Source organism: Rhinolophus sinicus, chromosome 15 (assembly GCF_057876585.1).
Source record: "Rhinolophus sinicus isolate RSI-liver-muscle chromosome 15, RSI-T2T, whole genome shotgun sequence".
NCBI lineage: Eukaryota > Metazoa > Chordata > Mammalia > Chiroptera > Rhinolophidae > Rhinolophus > Rhinolophus sinicus.
In genome coordinates, this window is record NC_142515.1 from 9,935,828 (window position 1) to 9,949,978 (window position 14,151).

General features: G+C 49.3%; 1 protein-coding gene across 2 annotated transcripts in view; it reads right to left on the reverse strand.

The window, feature by feature from the left end:
- Positions 1 to 14,151, reverse strand: part of GRK5 (G protein-coupled receptor kinase 5) — a 194,278-nt gene that overhangs the window by 145,500 nt on the left and 34,627 nt on the right. The window contains exon 1 of one of the 2 annotated variants that reach the window (XM_074338979.2): positions 8,888 to 9,008. The exons of the other annotated variant lie outside the window; for it this stretch is intronic. Within the exon in view, the coding sequence (XP_074195080.1) occupies positions 8,888 to 8,993 (106 nt within the window). The 5' untranslated portion in view covers positions 8,994 to 9,008. Of the gene's footprint in view, positions 1 to 8,887; positions 9,009 to 14,151 lie in introns of those variants that run through there. 2 annotated transcript variants of the gene reach the window in all.

Consider the following 14,151-nt stretch of genomic DNA (forward strand, 5'->3'; position numbering starts at 1 on the left):
GGAGGCACAAGTCACCGAAGGAAACCACCACCAGGAACAGCCATGTAAACACACCTGTCCTGAGTCCTGCAGGTTTCTGACGGCCCAGACACCCCTTGACAATGCCAGTGTGACACGCAGCGGCAACGGGCTAATCACCGTCTGAAGGAAGCACAGAGGGTAAGTGTGTAATGAAGCCACGAAATGAACATCACACTTGGAATGTCTCCGCATGTTTACTGCTCACGTGCTTTCCGTCTGGTATCGAGGTGCAGCCCCACCTGGACCATGTATCAGTCAATGGCTGGCGTTCCCCAGGCTTGTCAGGGTCAGACATCTCCAAGTAAGTATGGCCTGTGTTCCTGTGCCCCAGGGGAAACCTCTGGCCTCCCATGGAGCCCGGTCAGTGTTGTAATCTGAGTGTCAGCCGGGGCCTGGGTCCCGCTCCTCAGTGGCATGGGTGGGTGGAACCAGTCCCCAGTCAGATGCCAACAGCTTAACCAGGCTTCACTCTAACTCAAGCATGTCAGGGCTCCCTCACTTATGACATAAACCCAGATCTAACTAGCTGAAGAAAAAAAAGAGAACATGTAGGATCAAGGAAAGGCTAGTCAAATATCTCAACAAAAGGTGATGGCAACACCCTTGGAAAATCTTAAGTATCAAAAGATAACACAGGAGAGACTCTAGATGACTTTAGGCTTAGAGATGACATTTTAGATACAACACCAAAGACAGGATTCCCTGAAAAAAATAATTGCAAAGTTGGACTTGATTAAAATTAAAATCTTCTGCTCTGCAAAAGACATTGTCAAGAGAACGAGAAGACAAGCCACAGACTGCGAGAAAATATTTTTAAAAGACACATCTGATAAAGGACTGTTATCTGAAATATACAAAGAATTCTTAAAACTCAACGATAAGAAAACAAATAATTTGGTTAGAAAATGGGCCAAAGACCTTAACAGACACCTCATCAAAGAAGATATAGAGACGGTAAATAACACACAGGTGTTCATAGAAGCTTTACTCATAATTGTCAAAACTTGGGAGCGACCAAGATGTCCTTCAGTGGCGAATGGATAAACTGTGGTCCATGCAGACAATGGAACATTGGTCAGAGCTAAAAAGGAATGAGCCACCAAGCCATGAAAAGACATGGAGGAACCTTAAATGCGTATTACTGTGAAAGAAGCCAATGTGAAAAGGCTACACACTGTATGATTCCTACTCTATGACATTCTGGAAAAGGCAAAACTATGGAGACAGTAAAAAGGTCAGTGGTTGCCAGGGGGTGGGGTTACCAGGGCTGAATAAGCCAAGCACAGAGGACATTTAAGGCAGGGAAACTACTCTGAGTCGTACGATTACTCTATGTGATGATGGACGATACGACAGTGATGGAGGCATGCCACTCATTACACGTTTGTTCAAACCAATAGAACTTACAAAAGCAAGACTGAACCCTAAGGTAAACTACACTCTGGATGGTGTGTTACTGCAGGCTCACGCGTTGTAAGAAGGGTGCCTCTGGCAGGGGATGCTGATAATTGGAGAGGCTGTGCACATTTGGGGGTAGGGGATATATGGGAATTCTCTGTAGCTCCCTAATTTTGTTGTAAACCTAGAACTTCTTTTTTTAAAAGGTCTTAAAACACACACACACACACACACACACACACACACACACACACACAACTAAATATATGGCTCAACCACTTTCCTACCATCAAACAAATCCTAAAACCAGAGTCAAAATGTAGATGGCCAAGGGGGACAAAGTCTGGGGAAATGAGTCAGAGCAGTGGCCCACCCACACTTGTGGTCTGAGGTGCCAATGCCTCAGACACCCTGGGCAGCTAGGCAGGCTTGAGAAAGCCAGGGGCTAGAGTGTTGAGTCTGGCACCCTGTCCCCATACTGGCCACCATGGATTGCTCATGGATGAATTTGCTTAAAACCCTTGTTAAGTGGTCATGTGGAGTCTGCACACTCTTGAGGGCACCCACTCCTGATATTTACAACCTACTGTACCGAGGCAGGCAGGAGAATCTCAGAACAAAGCTCCATTTGGAAGGGACCACCATGGCCCCTGATACTACTGACCTCAGAACAGGTGCCAGTGGATGCATCTCAAACCACCTTCTTTGAGCTTAGGGTGGCATTGCCAAGGCCCCCTTCCAGAAATCCACATTCAGTAGACCCAGGACCCAGGACCCCACATAATCTCTCCTGAGCCTTCAAATCTAATAAAGAGACCCCCAGATCTGTGTGCGCATATGCCAAGGCATGGGGATTAGCAGGCACATGGTTTTGAAGGGGGCTATTAGCTCTGGGTCTGTAAAGAGTGCTGGCATTCCAGACTGAGAAGGATATTGAAGGTGACCAAGCTGGACTGCCACGTCCCTATCCCTCCCCAGGGCTTCCAGCTTTTGCTCTTGGAACAGGAAGCGACTCTCTCCAGGACAGCGCCGGTCCCTCCAGAATGGTCTTGCCGCCTATCACTCCAGTTCTGTGAGCGGGACCACAAACAACATAGGCAACCCTGAGTCGGATGAAGTCAGGCCTTAAGAAGTTTAAAGACTGATTATCTCCTCTGCTCCCCACCTCAACCACTCCAGTTTCCTCAAGACTGTTGTATTTCCAATGCCCTTTCTAAGAATACCTTGTCAGGTGTAGCCCATGGGTCAGGGCAGCCCCCCTTTCTACGCGCTGGCTGTGTGCCAGGCCCACCTAAGCACCTTACAAACACAGGGTCAGGTCAGTTAATGCCCATGGCCCTCCTATGAAACAGGGATTTCGTAGGCTCAATTTCCCAGATGAGAAACGCTCAGAGAAGACAAGTAGTGTGTCCAAGGTCACACAGCTGGTAAGAGCAGAAGGACGGGTGCAAACCCAGGTCTGTCACATTCAGCATCTGAGCTCTTAGCTACTGACCTATTCAGCCAAACATCCCATGCCAGCGAGATGTTAAGAACATTCTGAACCATTTTCGATGAACGATCCACCACCACTACACCCAGGATCACATCAGCCTACAATCATGGACTCCCCGATTCCACTTCTAGGTCGAGGGGGTCCATAGGAAAGCCATTCCCGGTAAGATCTGTGAGGGAGAGTCTGCAAAACAGAGCCCAACAGACAAATAACAAGAACAGCTAGCACGTATGCATAAGGCTTGGTACCAGATGATTTCCCAATATTAATGTCTGTAAGCCTCCCAACTGCCCTGTGAGGTAGGTGTTGTGTTTACCAATGAGGAAACACACTCACGTCAGGTAAGCAACTTCCCCCAACTCACACAGCTAAGAAAGGTGTTGGGACAGGGCCTCAACCTTGACTAACATGGTTCTCAAACATGGGTCCCCCTTGATTGATCAGAGGCCCAACATTTCCCCTCATTGAGCAGCCAGCAACTGAATCTCTGAACACGCGGGCGGCATGGATGGTATGAGTCATTTACAAGTTCTGGCCCATCCAAGATCTGCAGACTCAAGGAGTTGGTGACTCAGGGCAGCCGCCGGGTCCAGGCCTCCAGATTTCTCTTTGTCAGGCACACAGATCTGTATATGCTAAATGTCTGTTGACTAGAGCAAAACAAGGAAGTCAATGCACGCAAACAAAATCTGTAGGAAACACATTGTCTCAGCAAGTCACTGGGGCAGGAAACAATAGAAGGGAAAGGCCATGCAGCGATCTCTGTGACGAGAGCCTGCCTTGCAGTCCCCAGACCTGCAGGCCTCTAGCGCTGGCAGCTAAGGGGGCTGAGGGAGCCGCTGAAGAGGTGAGGCCAGCGTCTAAGAGGCCATGGGCCTCCACGGCGCCTCTGAATGACCAGCGCCCCGAAGGGCGTGGAGGATGTGGCTGAACACGGTGACCAGGGTGGGGCTTCCGGCCAACACTCCGTCTGTCCCTCATGGTGGTGCTAATAGAGTCAGTTGGCGCCTCCCCAGAGTCTGCAGTCTTGTCTGACTGCGCGGACTTAGGAAAGCGCCCGTCTGCTGTTCGGCAACTTCTAGGTGGGTCCTGTTATTATTATTAACAAGATAAGATTACAACTAATAATAACACTCATGACATTTAAATGCATTTGGCCCTATTGCTGCAGCCTTGCTCTCTGAGGTAGGGTAGAGTTCAAATTCCACATTTGTATCTCTCCAGAAGCCGAGCGTGCCAATTCGCCCAACACAGATGCAATTGCCAGAGGTTCTTAAGAACAGAGTGATTCTTTCTTTTGAACTAGCATGCCACGCACGCTGCCGTTTGAGCTGCTGGAAGGAAAATGTCTGTTGTGTGACTTACAAAAAGCATACTTAACTCTCAACTTCACACCTCAGAAGAAACCTCTGAAAATCTCCTAGACAGTCCCCCCAAACTAATTCACTCATTCACCCAGCGTTTGAAGGTCTGCGAGCCAGGCCGGTGCTGTGAGTCAGGTGGACCAGCTGGGCCTGCACTGAGCAGCTAATGTTCTAGTCGGGAGAGGAATTGCCAGTAAACCAACAAAAGCACAACTACAAATTTTGGCGAGTACTGGAAAAGAAAGCAATGAACGGGGGCTGTGATTTGGAATAATGGACCTGACAGGGGTGGGCAAAAGAGCCTGGCTACTCAGGATGGCAACTAGAGGTCCCCTGAGAAGATGAGGTTTTATGCCAAACCCTGAAGGTCGCGAGGACCCAATGGGGGACAAGCAGGGGAGAGGGCAGGAGTGCTAGGCGGTGAGAACAGCATGGAGGAAGGCACATCCAAGGAACTAAAAGGAAGCCAGATGCCAAGAGTAGACAAAGCAGGGAAACTGGCAGGAGGTGCAGGTGGCAAGGTGGGCAGGAGCAGGGTAAGCAAGGCCCCCCGCCTCCCGAAGGTCCACGTCCCAGGCCTGGGGCTGGCAAGCCTCCTCCGAGATGGTTCCGAGGAAGAGGCCTGGTGAGCAGAATTCAGCAACCCATGTCAGTCCTGAACTCCTCCTCAGGATTCATTAAAGTGTGGAAAGTGTCAGAACAGGGCCTGCCCACAGGGACCCTCCATCATGTGAGCCCTTACCGCTCCCATTACAGGGCCATCACATGGCTTCATGACCTCAGATCCCTGAGCACATGACAGGGGCTGTGGGACCGGGGCTCCAGACTCCCACCTGTGCCCATTCTTCCTTCATACAGGAAGCGGGCCAAGACCATTGTCTATTGTTCTCAAGCAAGTCACACCAATTGTCAGAGAAGAGGCCACTGTGCTACCCGCAAGCAGGGAGAAGGTGTCAGGTCTACAAACTTCCTGTGAAAAGTCCCTCTTTGTTTAGAAATGATGCCGGTTCGTTTCTATGTTTCCACTAGAGAACAAACAGACACTTGGCCCGGAAGAGGGTTAAATGAGGTAAGTAATGATCCTCCTGTGACCAAGGCCTCACTTCTACCCTGAGAAGAAGCTGGAACACCCTCCCCCTCTGGTGGGTAGCCTTACGGGCCCATAGGGACTAGGCTGCCAGGTGAGAGCACCCCCTTTGTTATCGACACTCAAATCACCCCAGGAGTGAGACCAGCTGGGGCTCGAGCCTCTACAGACAATTAATGAACCCCACCTTTGGGTCCAGCCCTGGACACAAAACCAGGACATTCTATAATGACAAAAGAGACAGGACAACCCACCCATTCCTCATCTCTCCTCCATGTCCTGAGAAGAGGACAGTGACAACTAGTGCCACAAGACTCCTATGACAAAGGCACACACTTAGCCGGCATTTATCATGTGCCTGGGTTAATGATTTAAATCTCAATAACTCTATTATTCTCCCACTTTACAGATGAAAACACAGAGACTCAGAGAAATTAACTAAATTGCCCCAGGTCAGGTTCTATTTGGTAGAAGAGCTAAGATTCAAGCCCAGGCTGCCTGGCCTTTCACCCACGACACCACACCGTGATCTCTTGTGCAGTGAAAGCAGCAAAGGGGGTCTAGCTTATGATGGGGTTGCACTGACAGAGGCGGGAACTCAGACATCAGGACCATCTGCTGAAACCCACACACGGGGTCTGCCCAGAGGCAGAGGGAAGCCACATTGGGACTCCTCCAACCGTGAATTCACTTCTTAGCACAGAAAAACACTGAATTGGATTTTGTTTTTAAATAATCTAATTATGTCCACCTAGTTAACACAAAGCTTGTCTGACAGTTGCCTTTGCTAATTCAATTTTCCCATCTGCTGCTTCAGAAGTAGGTGAGGATAAACAACAAATACGGAGAATTTCTCCCTCTCAGAGCACATGTCAGTGTGGACAGGGCCAGGGCACAGGGCAAGGCCGAGTGGGTATCAGCTGTCTCTACCCTGTTCTTTACCAACTGGTGATCTACACCCCACAGGTCACCCGGGAAGGCTGCAGAGAGGACACTCATTTGGGGATCAATCAGCACAAACAAGGGTACCCTGTCCTCCTCTTCCTGTGTCTGCAGAAATTCAGTCGGTTTTTATTCGTATCATACCCTCAGGGGACCCCATTTCCTGTGAGGCAGAGCCTAGGGTTTTGCACCTGCCTGGGCAGAAGGGGTGGGGCGGACCCACTTTCTGATGCTCAAGCAGCTTCCCTGGTCCCACGTCCGCTTGTGTGGCTGACAAGGCAAAGCTCCCAATCAAACCATAGCTTTGAAAACATTCCCAGAGGCCATCTAATCTAACCCTTTCACTTCATGGAGGACAAAACTCAGGCTCCCACAAGTAGTCACTGGACCTACTTGCCAGAACCCAAGACTGCTCACGTGCTTTTTGTCCTTAGACCACAATGGCAGGGCGAATTTGAGTTGGTTCTGCCAAACAGCTGAAAGACCAGGAGCGCCTCCCCCAGGCAGAGGAAGGCCTAGGCCGTGCCCCCTCTCCCTCACCTCCACTCCTGCCCACCTTGATTTGTGGGCTAGTAGTACCAGTCACATGCCTGTTTGGACAGGGCTGGACACTTGACCTTAGAAACTCGTGTCCCTTGGCTGGCTGGTTCCTGTAGCCTGGAGAGGACAGAGGAGCTCTCTCCAGGGGACCCCAAGAGCTTGGGGCACTCAGCCATGGGGACATGAGAGCCACAGGATCACACTGCCTGGGGACAAGGCTGCCATGTTGGGTCAGGTGCTAAATTAGCAAGCAGCCCCTGTAATATAAAAATAACAACCTTTGTTCTTTATGTTTTGGTCCATTCTGTGTCCTCGTGGGGTCTCTCTTGAGATGCCTGTGGAATCTGTGCAATAAACCCCCCTTTGCTGGATGGAGTTGATTCCTATGGGGTTTCTCTCAAAACAGCCTGAATAGAACTCACTCATTCCACGTTGGTGCATAAGACCCATGGGTGAGTTCCGTGTGGCAGGCAGAACAGCGAGGCAAGTTGAAAGGAGCACAAAAGATCCTTGTAGGTCAGTCACATCCACATACAGCCCCCTGGGGTGATCACCAAACTTACGCTGACCTACACCTGCACTAGAGCGGGGATGAAAAGTTTGAGAAATGCTGAAATCGGGGCAGTGTGCCACAAAAGGGAAGAAAAGGGCTGTCCCACGGTTTGCTGGGTGTGGGTCCAACCTCTTACAGGCCATGAGATCACCTGGGGCCCCAGGGTAAGCTTTCTAAAGCACTAGTTGCTCCTGCATGAAAACCATCTATGGCTCCCTAGAACTGAAGCCCTACATCTTCACTGAGGCCCCAAGGCTCTGGCTTCAGTCTCCAGCCTCCTGGCCTCCTTCTTTCCTACCGGGCACTCACTCCCCCACAGCAGCCTGAAGTACCCGGGACAGCCTTGCTCTTTTATATCACAACTGCAAAGAGAGGACACCAAGGCCACCCTCAGGTGACCTGCTCTAAGACTTTACCTCTCAACCCACTGCCATCCCAGTCCCTAAAGCAGGGCACGGTCAGCTCAGCCTCCAGCCCCTTGCCAGCCTGTGAGGACGGCCGTCTCGCCCAGGTGGGGATCCCTTGCCTGGCCAAGGGGAGAAAGCTTGCAGCCCAATGCCAGCTTACCCAGCAAGTATGAATCCTGCCCCCAGACTGTAAGCTAGCAGGAGGGGCCATCTACACCAGCTCCAGGTAATAAAGCATCTTCCCATCCCTATCCCAACCCCTCCAAACTGGCCAAACCCAGGCCTCGTGAGTGCGAAAGCGGCAGAAAAAGCCCTCTGGTTCCTCAACCAGCTGCCCAACCACAAAGAGCAGCTAAGCCCCCAGGTAGAGGCACCTTCCCGCTTCCTATCCCAGCCGCAAGGACTGACAGCATGTTCCCTTGGCCGGCCGGCCCTATGGTTTGACTATTTAAACTTCCTTATCTTTAAAAACATACAAGTTATGAAAGGGAAGGAAAAGCTCGTGGGATGGTGGCTGGGAAGCACCTTCTCGTTGGGAAGGGCTCTCCTTGGGAAACAAGCAGCATTGCATCTAAAAGTAGTTTAAGAACGCAGTCTGCTCAGCCCACAGCAGCCTCCAATAAACCTCCCCGAGACGATGGGCACAACCGCTTCACCTCAGACCATTCCCCTACAAGAAGCCAGGGATGCCCTGTGGCCAGGGGGTCCCAGGCTCAGCTGGGGGGGCTGGGCTCCTCAGAGAACCTCTCCCTTTGTGGGGCCTAGAGAGGGGCCCAAGATGGCTCAGTCTGTGGGGCCAGGACTGAGCAGGCTCAGAGGCCTCCCCACATTGATGGCAGCTCACAGGGCAGAGGCCAGTGATTCTACACAGGGCCCTGCAGAACCCAGCGTGTTCCTGGAGGACCCAAAGTCCTGGAAATATGCACATGCCCTACAATGGGGGCTCCTCGCTACTGGATCACAGTGGAGCCCAGGCACTCTGACGGGGGCTGAGACCCCAACTGTCGCAGTCAGCATCAGCTACCATAAAAAAGAGTTCCATAGACTGGGGGGCTTAAACAACAGACATGTATTTCTCACAGATCTGGAGGGCGGAAGTCCAAGACCAAGGTGCCGGCCGATTCCGTTCCCTGGTGGGTTCTCTTGCTGGCTTGTAGTCAGCTGTCTTCTCACTATGTCCACACATGGCAGATGAAGAAAGCTCGGGCTCGCTTCCTCTTCTTATAAGGACACTAATTTCACTATGGGGCCCCACTCTCATGACCTCATTGAACCCTAGTCACCTCCCAAAGACTAACCTCCACATAGCATCCCACTGGAGGGCAGGGCTTCACATATGGGTTTGGAGGCCACGCACATTCAGTCCATAGTGCCAACTCTGGGTCAGAATCCTCCCCCAGCCGCCCACCCTCCCAAGAGCCTCGGCAAAGGCCTGTGCTACCCGGAGCCTCGATTTCTTCATCGGTAAGGCAAGGCTACTGATGCTTAGCTCATGGAGAAGATGAAGGAAACCAAGAACAGGAAGAAAGCAGGGAGCACAAAGCCTGACACACGAGCAGGACCCCAAAAATTACGGATAGGAGGGGAGCACTCCGAGACCAGACACACATGCTTGATTCACAGCGGGAGGCTCCTGGGTGCCACTAGGGAGGGTGAAATGGGTAAAGGCTGCTGCTTGCCCGAAGAGACCTCTGCAGGCCCCCGCTAGCCCAACATGGAGTAACACAGGAGGATGGATGCATCTTGGAGTCTGCCTTTCCAACTAGTGTGCACCTTCCTCTTTGGACCCTAGGACCCTGTACAAATTATTGTTTGTGGTGAGTAATAGCAACGATATTTAGGTGCTTGGCAGGGGCTAGGCCCTGTGCCAAACGTATCCCACACATCACATCATCTCACTGGGGGGGGGGGGGGCTCAATATTCTCCCCATTTTGCAGATGAGCAAACTGAGCACAGAGGGGTTAAGGAGATCACTCAAAGTCAGGCAGCTATTAAGTGGTGGGTGGAATTCAAACCCAGGTCATCTGAAGCAAAAGAGGACCCCAGTTTTCACTCAACCATCTGCTGAATGCATGTGGTTTTTCTGTTTTGGTCTCTTGTGGTCTTGCTCTATCTTTCCCCTCAATGGCCCAAGCTATGAACCTGATGACCTCTCCCAGTCTTCCAATCATCTTGGTGGATCCCACAAAGTGTTGTGCTGGAGCTCGCTTACACCAGCACATGCAGGGGTCAAGTCTTTCCCCACCTCCCTGTTGACAGATATCAGGTTGGTAGCGTGCAATAGGTCACGGAGGGAATATTTACAGCAATAAATTGTATTATTATCATTTATATAATAACAAATATAGAGCCTCTTCGGACACATGGCACTTGAGAAAAGCACCTCTGTGATTCTCTCTCTACCTTGCTTCCCACCATCTCTCTCAGAATGTGTGTTACAGAAAAAGAAAAGATCCACAATTAGTAATCCACTAAGTTTTAACACTTGGAGGAGGAAGCGGAAGAGAAAGGGAAACGAGGAGAGGAGAAGAAAAGCTAAGAGCATAATGGAAAAGGAATTTAACTTCCTCCTTTGCCAAGTACTCAGACTTTTAAGCTGGAAAAGTTTAAGAATCACCAACTCCTATTTCCCAAGCTGATGGGTTTATAGAACAGTATTCTAGGAGATGCCAAGAGATGTTACACATAGACACACATGCATGCAAGCACACACAGGCTGGATTCCATGCTCAAACAATTTTGGAAAACTTGATTTATATAATGTAAAAGATATATCTTATTCCTCTACAGGACTTCTCAGAGCCTCTGATATAAGAATGTGCTTTGGGGAGGGGAAGAAGGGGAGGAGAAAAAAGAAAGAAGGAAGGAAGGAAGGAAGGGGAGAGAGAGAGAGAGAGAGAGAGAGAGAGAGAGAGAGAGAGAGAGAGAGAGAGAGAGAGAGAGAGAATTGTAATATCCAAGAAGGAAATATAGTAAGTAATATTTCCCAACGTATTTGACCGTGGCCTTTTCCTCAGACATAACTATTAACATTTCCTGCAATGCTGTTCCATGAACATTTGTAAAATGCAGATCTAACCAAATCTCCATACTCACAGATGAAGAAAACAATGCTCAGGAAAGTACAGTCACTTGCTAAAGGTCACAAAGCAAGCCGATCAGTGCACAACCTGAGCAAGAACCCTGTTTCCCAGACTCCCCGTCCAGTGATTCCTGAAGCTGCATCTCATTATAACTCCAAAAGAATTGGAAACAGGTGTCTCTTAGTGAATTCCTTAAGCCAAGGCAAAGTCACATTAAAACAAAAGTTTAAAACGTTCCTATATAGTCTTCAGGCCGTACAGAACCTAACTTGGCTCCGACTTCAGAAATTCACACTTAAGCTGCCACGGGGAACAGCACTCGTGCTCCTGACTTCCAAGAGACAACTTCAGCCCTCCTGCCTGGGGGGCCCAGTCAGCTGCCACATGTCTCCATGTGGAAGGAGGAAACCACTAACTCATACACATACGTTTGACAACGCAAAATAGGTGTAGTACAAGTGTCAGAGTGAGTTACAGAATCAAAGTGAGCTTCTGAGAATAAACTGTAAATAGATCAAAGGTAGCTTCAGAACAGAATCATACCAACAGGTCATCGGGTCCTCGTTGCCTAAAATGATGGTATTTCCAATTTTTGAAGCAAATGGGGAAAAAAGAGTTTAAGAGATTCAGAATCAGAATCACGAAGATGCTGAATCAGGTATTAACTGGCTTTTAAAAAAACGGATCTCGAAAGCATGTGATGTCACACGGTATGCTAGAGAGAAGAGGCCAAGGCTCCTTCTGAGCCCATGTTCTAGAACTGTACTGCCCGGTACAGTAATCACGAGAGACTCCATCAATTTAAATCTTAATTGATTAAAATTAAACTAAATTAAAAATTCAGCTCCTCAGTGGCATTAGCCACATTTCATGCGGTCAGCAGCCCCATGGGCTAGTGGCTAGCATATTGGACAGGGCAGTTACAGAACATTTCCATCATCACAGAAGGTTCCATTGGAGAGCAGTCACAGAGAATATTTCCATCATCGCAGGAAGTTCTATTAGACAGCACTGCTCCAAACGGGAACTTGCCTCCCTAGTCACAGCTGATTGGCCCAGGCCAGGTCACCTGATCAAAGGGCAGCCAATGGATGGCCAGTGTGTCTACAGGATGCCCTAAATAGAGGGCTTTGTCCCATACAAAGGCAGTGACTTACTTATCAACCAATTTCTCTCTTTGGGAAGTCTGAACTCAACAGAATCAGTTAGTTGGTAGTGGGAAATAAGCAGAGACACACTAGCAGAAAACACGAAGCAGAAAATGAAGCCACCAGTGGACAGAGCCATGTTGAAAGACGAAGCATGGGGAACAGCTGGAAGGAAATGTTTGTTACCTGAGAAGAAGAGTGTATCTTCACTGTCACATATCAACCTGACTTCCAAATGCCCTTCACCTGTGACTCTCTAGCTGCCAGTCAGCTCTCCCTGCACACAGGGTAGCCAGAAGTGCCAGGATATGAATGAGACACGGGCAGCTGCCCTCAGCCAATGACTGAAGGGAGATGGCTTATAGAACCCCGCCAGGAGACCCGTGGGTGGGAGAGGACTCAGGCACGTGTTCGGTACTGTTCCTCAGAGTTCCTAGCGGGACAGAGCATGAGTTGCCCCAAACTGTAACTTGATTAATAGCACGTCTTTTATTGGCTTCCTTCCTTTTCTTCTCACATCTCCACTCCCCTGCTGGTGTCTCCTAGGACCACCACCCAAATAAGCCACTTACACTCAAATCACTGCCCCAGAACCAAAATAGGTAAACAGAGTAAGTCTTTCTTCCTTGCAACTGAAAAAGCCAAGCACATATAGGCTCTGATCAATTTGGGGGTCTAGGAAATAATAAAAGGTAAAGAATGTTTGTATACCTCTGGTGGAAATGCAAAATGCTCCAGCTCTTTGGGAAACAGCTTGGAAATTTCTTATAAAGTTAAACGTACACTTATCATATGACCCAGCAATCCCACTCCTAGATATTTACCCAAGGGAAATGAAAACTTATGGTCACACAAAAAGCTGTTCATGGATGTTTATAGTGGCTTTATTCATAATCACCCCAAATTGGAAACAATCCAAATGTCCTTCAACTGGAGAATGATACACAAACAATGGAATACTACTCAGAAATAAAAGGGAGCCAATGCACACAGCAACACAACGAATCCAAATGCATCCTGCTAAGTGAAAGAAGACAGTCGGAAGGTTACATTCCATGTGATTCCATCTATATGACATTCTTGTAAAGACAAGCCATAGGCAGAGACAAATCACTGGTTGCCAGGGGCTGGGTGTGTGGGGAGGAGGGGAGTGTAGAGGAGTCTGGGGGAATTTCAGGGGTGATGAGAATCTTCTTGACTGAGGTGGTAGTTACATGGCTGTACGTATTTGTTAAAATGCACATTTTACAACGGTGAATTTTTCTGTATGTAAATTACATCTTAATGAAATACATGGGAAAACAAAAGCCAGTGAAGGTGGCACTCTAAGCAAGGGCCTCAAACACACTCTTGGACTAGCACCAGAGCCCATCTGCACTGCAGCCCAGGCGTGGCTGTAAAAACAGACTTGCCCCCAAGTCGTTCAGGCAGCCCCTCATCCACAGCATCCTTTCATCAATGGCTCAGCCACTTTGCCCCAACACTCTTGGGAATGACCTACTCCCATCTGTAATAGAGTCACCTCGCTGGGGCATGTCCTCCGGGAGCGGTATACCAGAAGGATAGCTCCTTCCCATTTCAAAATCACTGCTCGGGCTTCTCCTCAGGCAACCTGGAAAACATGCCCAATATAGCCAGCCTACCAGGTGGAGACTGCTGACCAAATTTCCAATAGAGAAATTAGAAATAACGTCTAATCACCGCCTGGCGAACTCAAGGAGACATCAGGGGGGCTGTGATTGGAGTGAAAATGAAAGCGTCAACAGATGGATGGATAAAGAAAACATGGTACAGCCAGCCACACAATGGCATCTTACTTGGCCACAAAAAGGAATGAATGTCGCACAGACTGACACAAGCTACAGCATGGATGAACCCTGAAAATGTTATGTTGAGGGAAGCCAGACACAAAAGGCCACATATGGCACGACCCATTTATGGGACGTGTCCAGCACAGCCAATCCACAGAGAATGCAGATTGGAGGTTGCGGGAGCTGCAGCAAGGACAAATGGGGACTGACTGGTCATAGGCACAGGTTTCTTTTGTGGGTGATGAAAGTGTTTTGCAATTAGTAGTGATGGTTGCACACTGCTGTGCATGTACTAAAAATC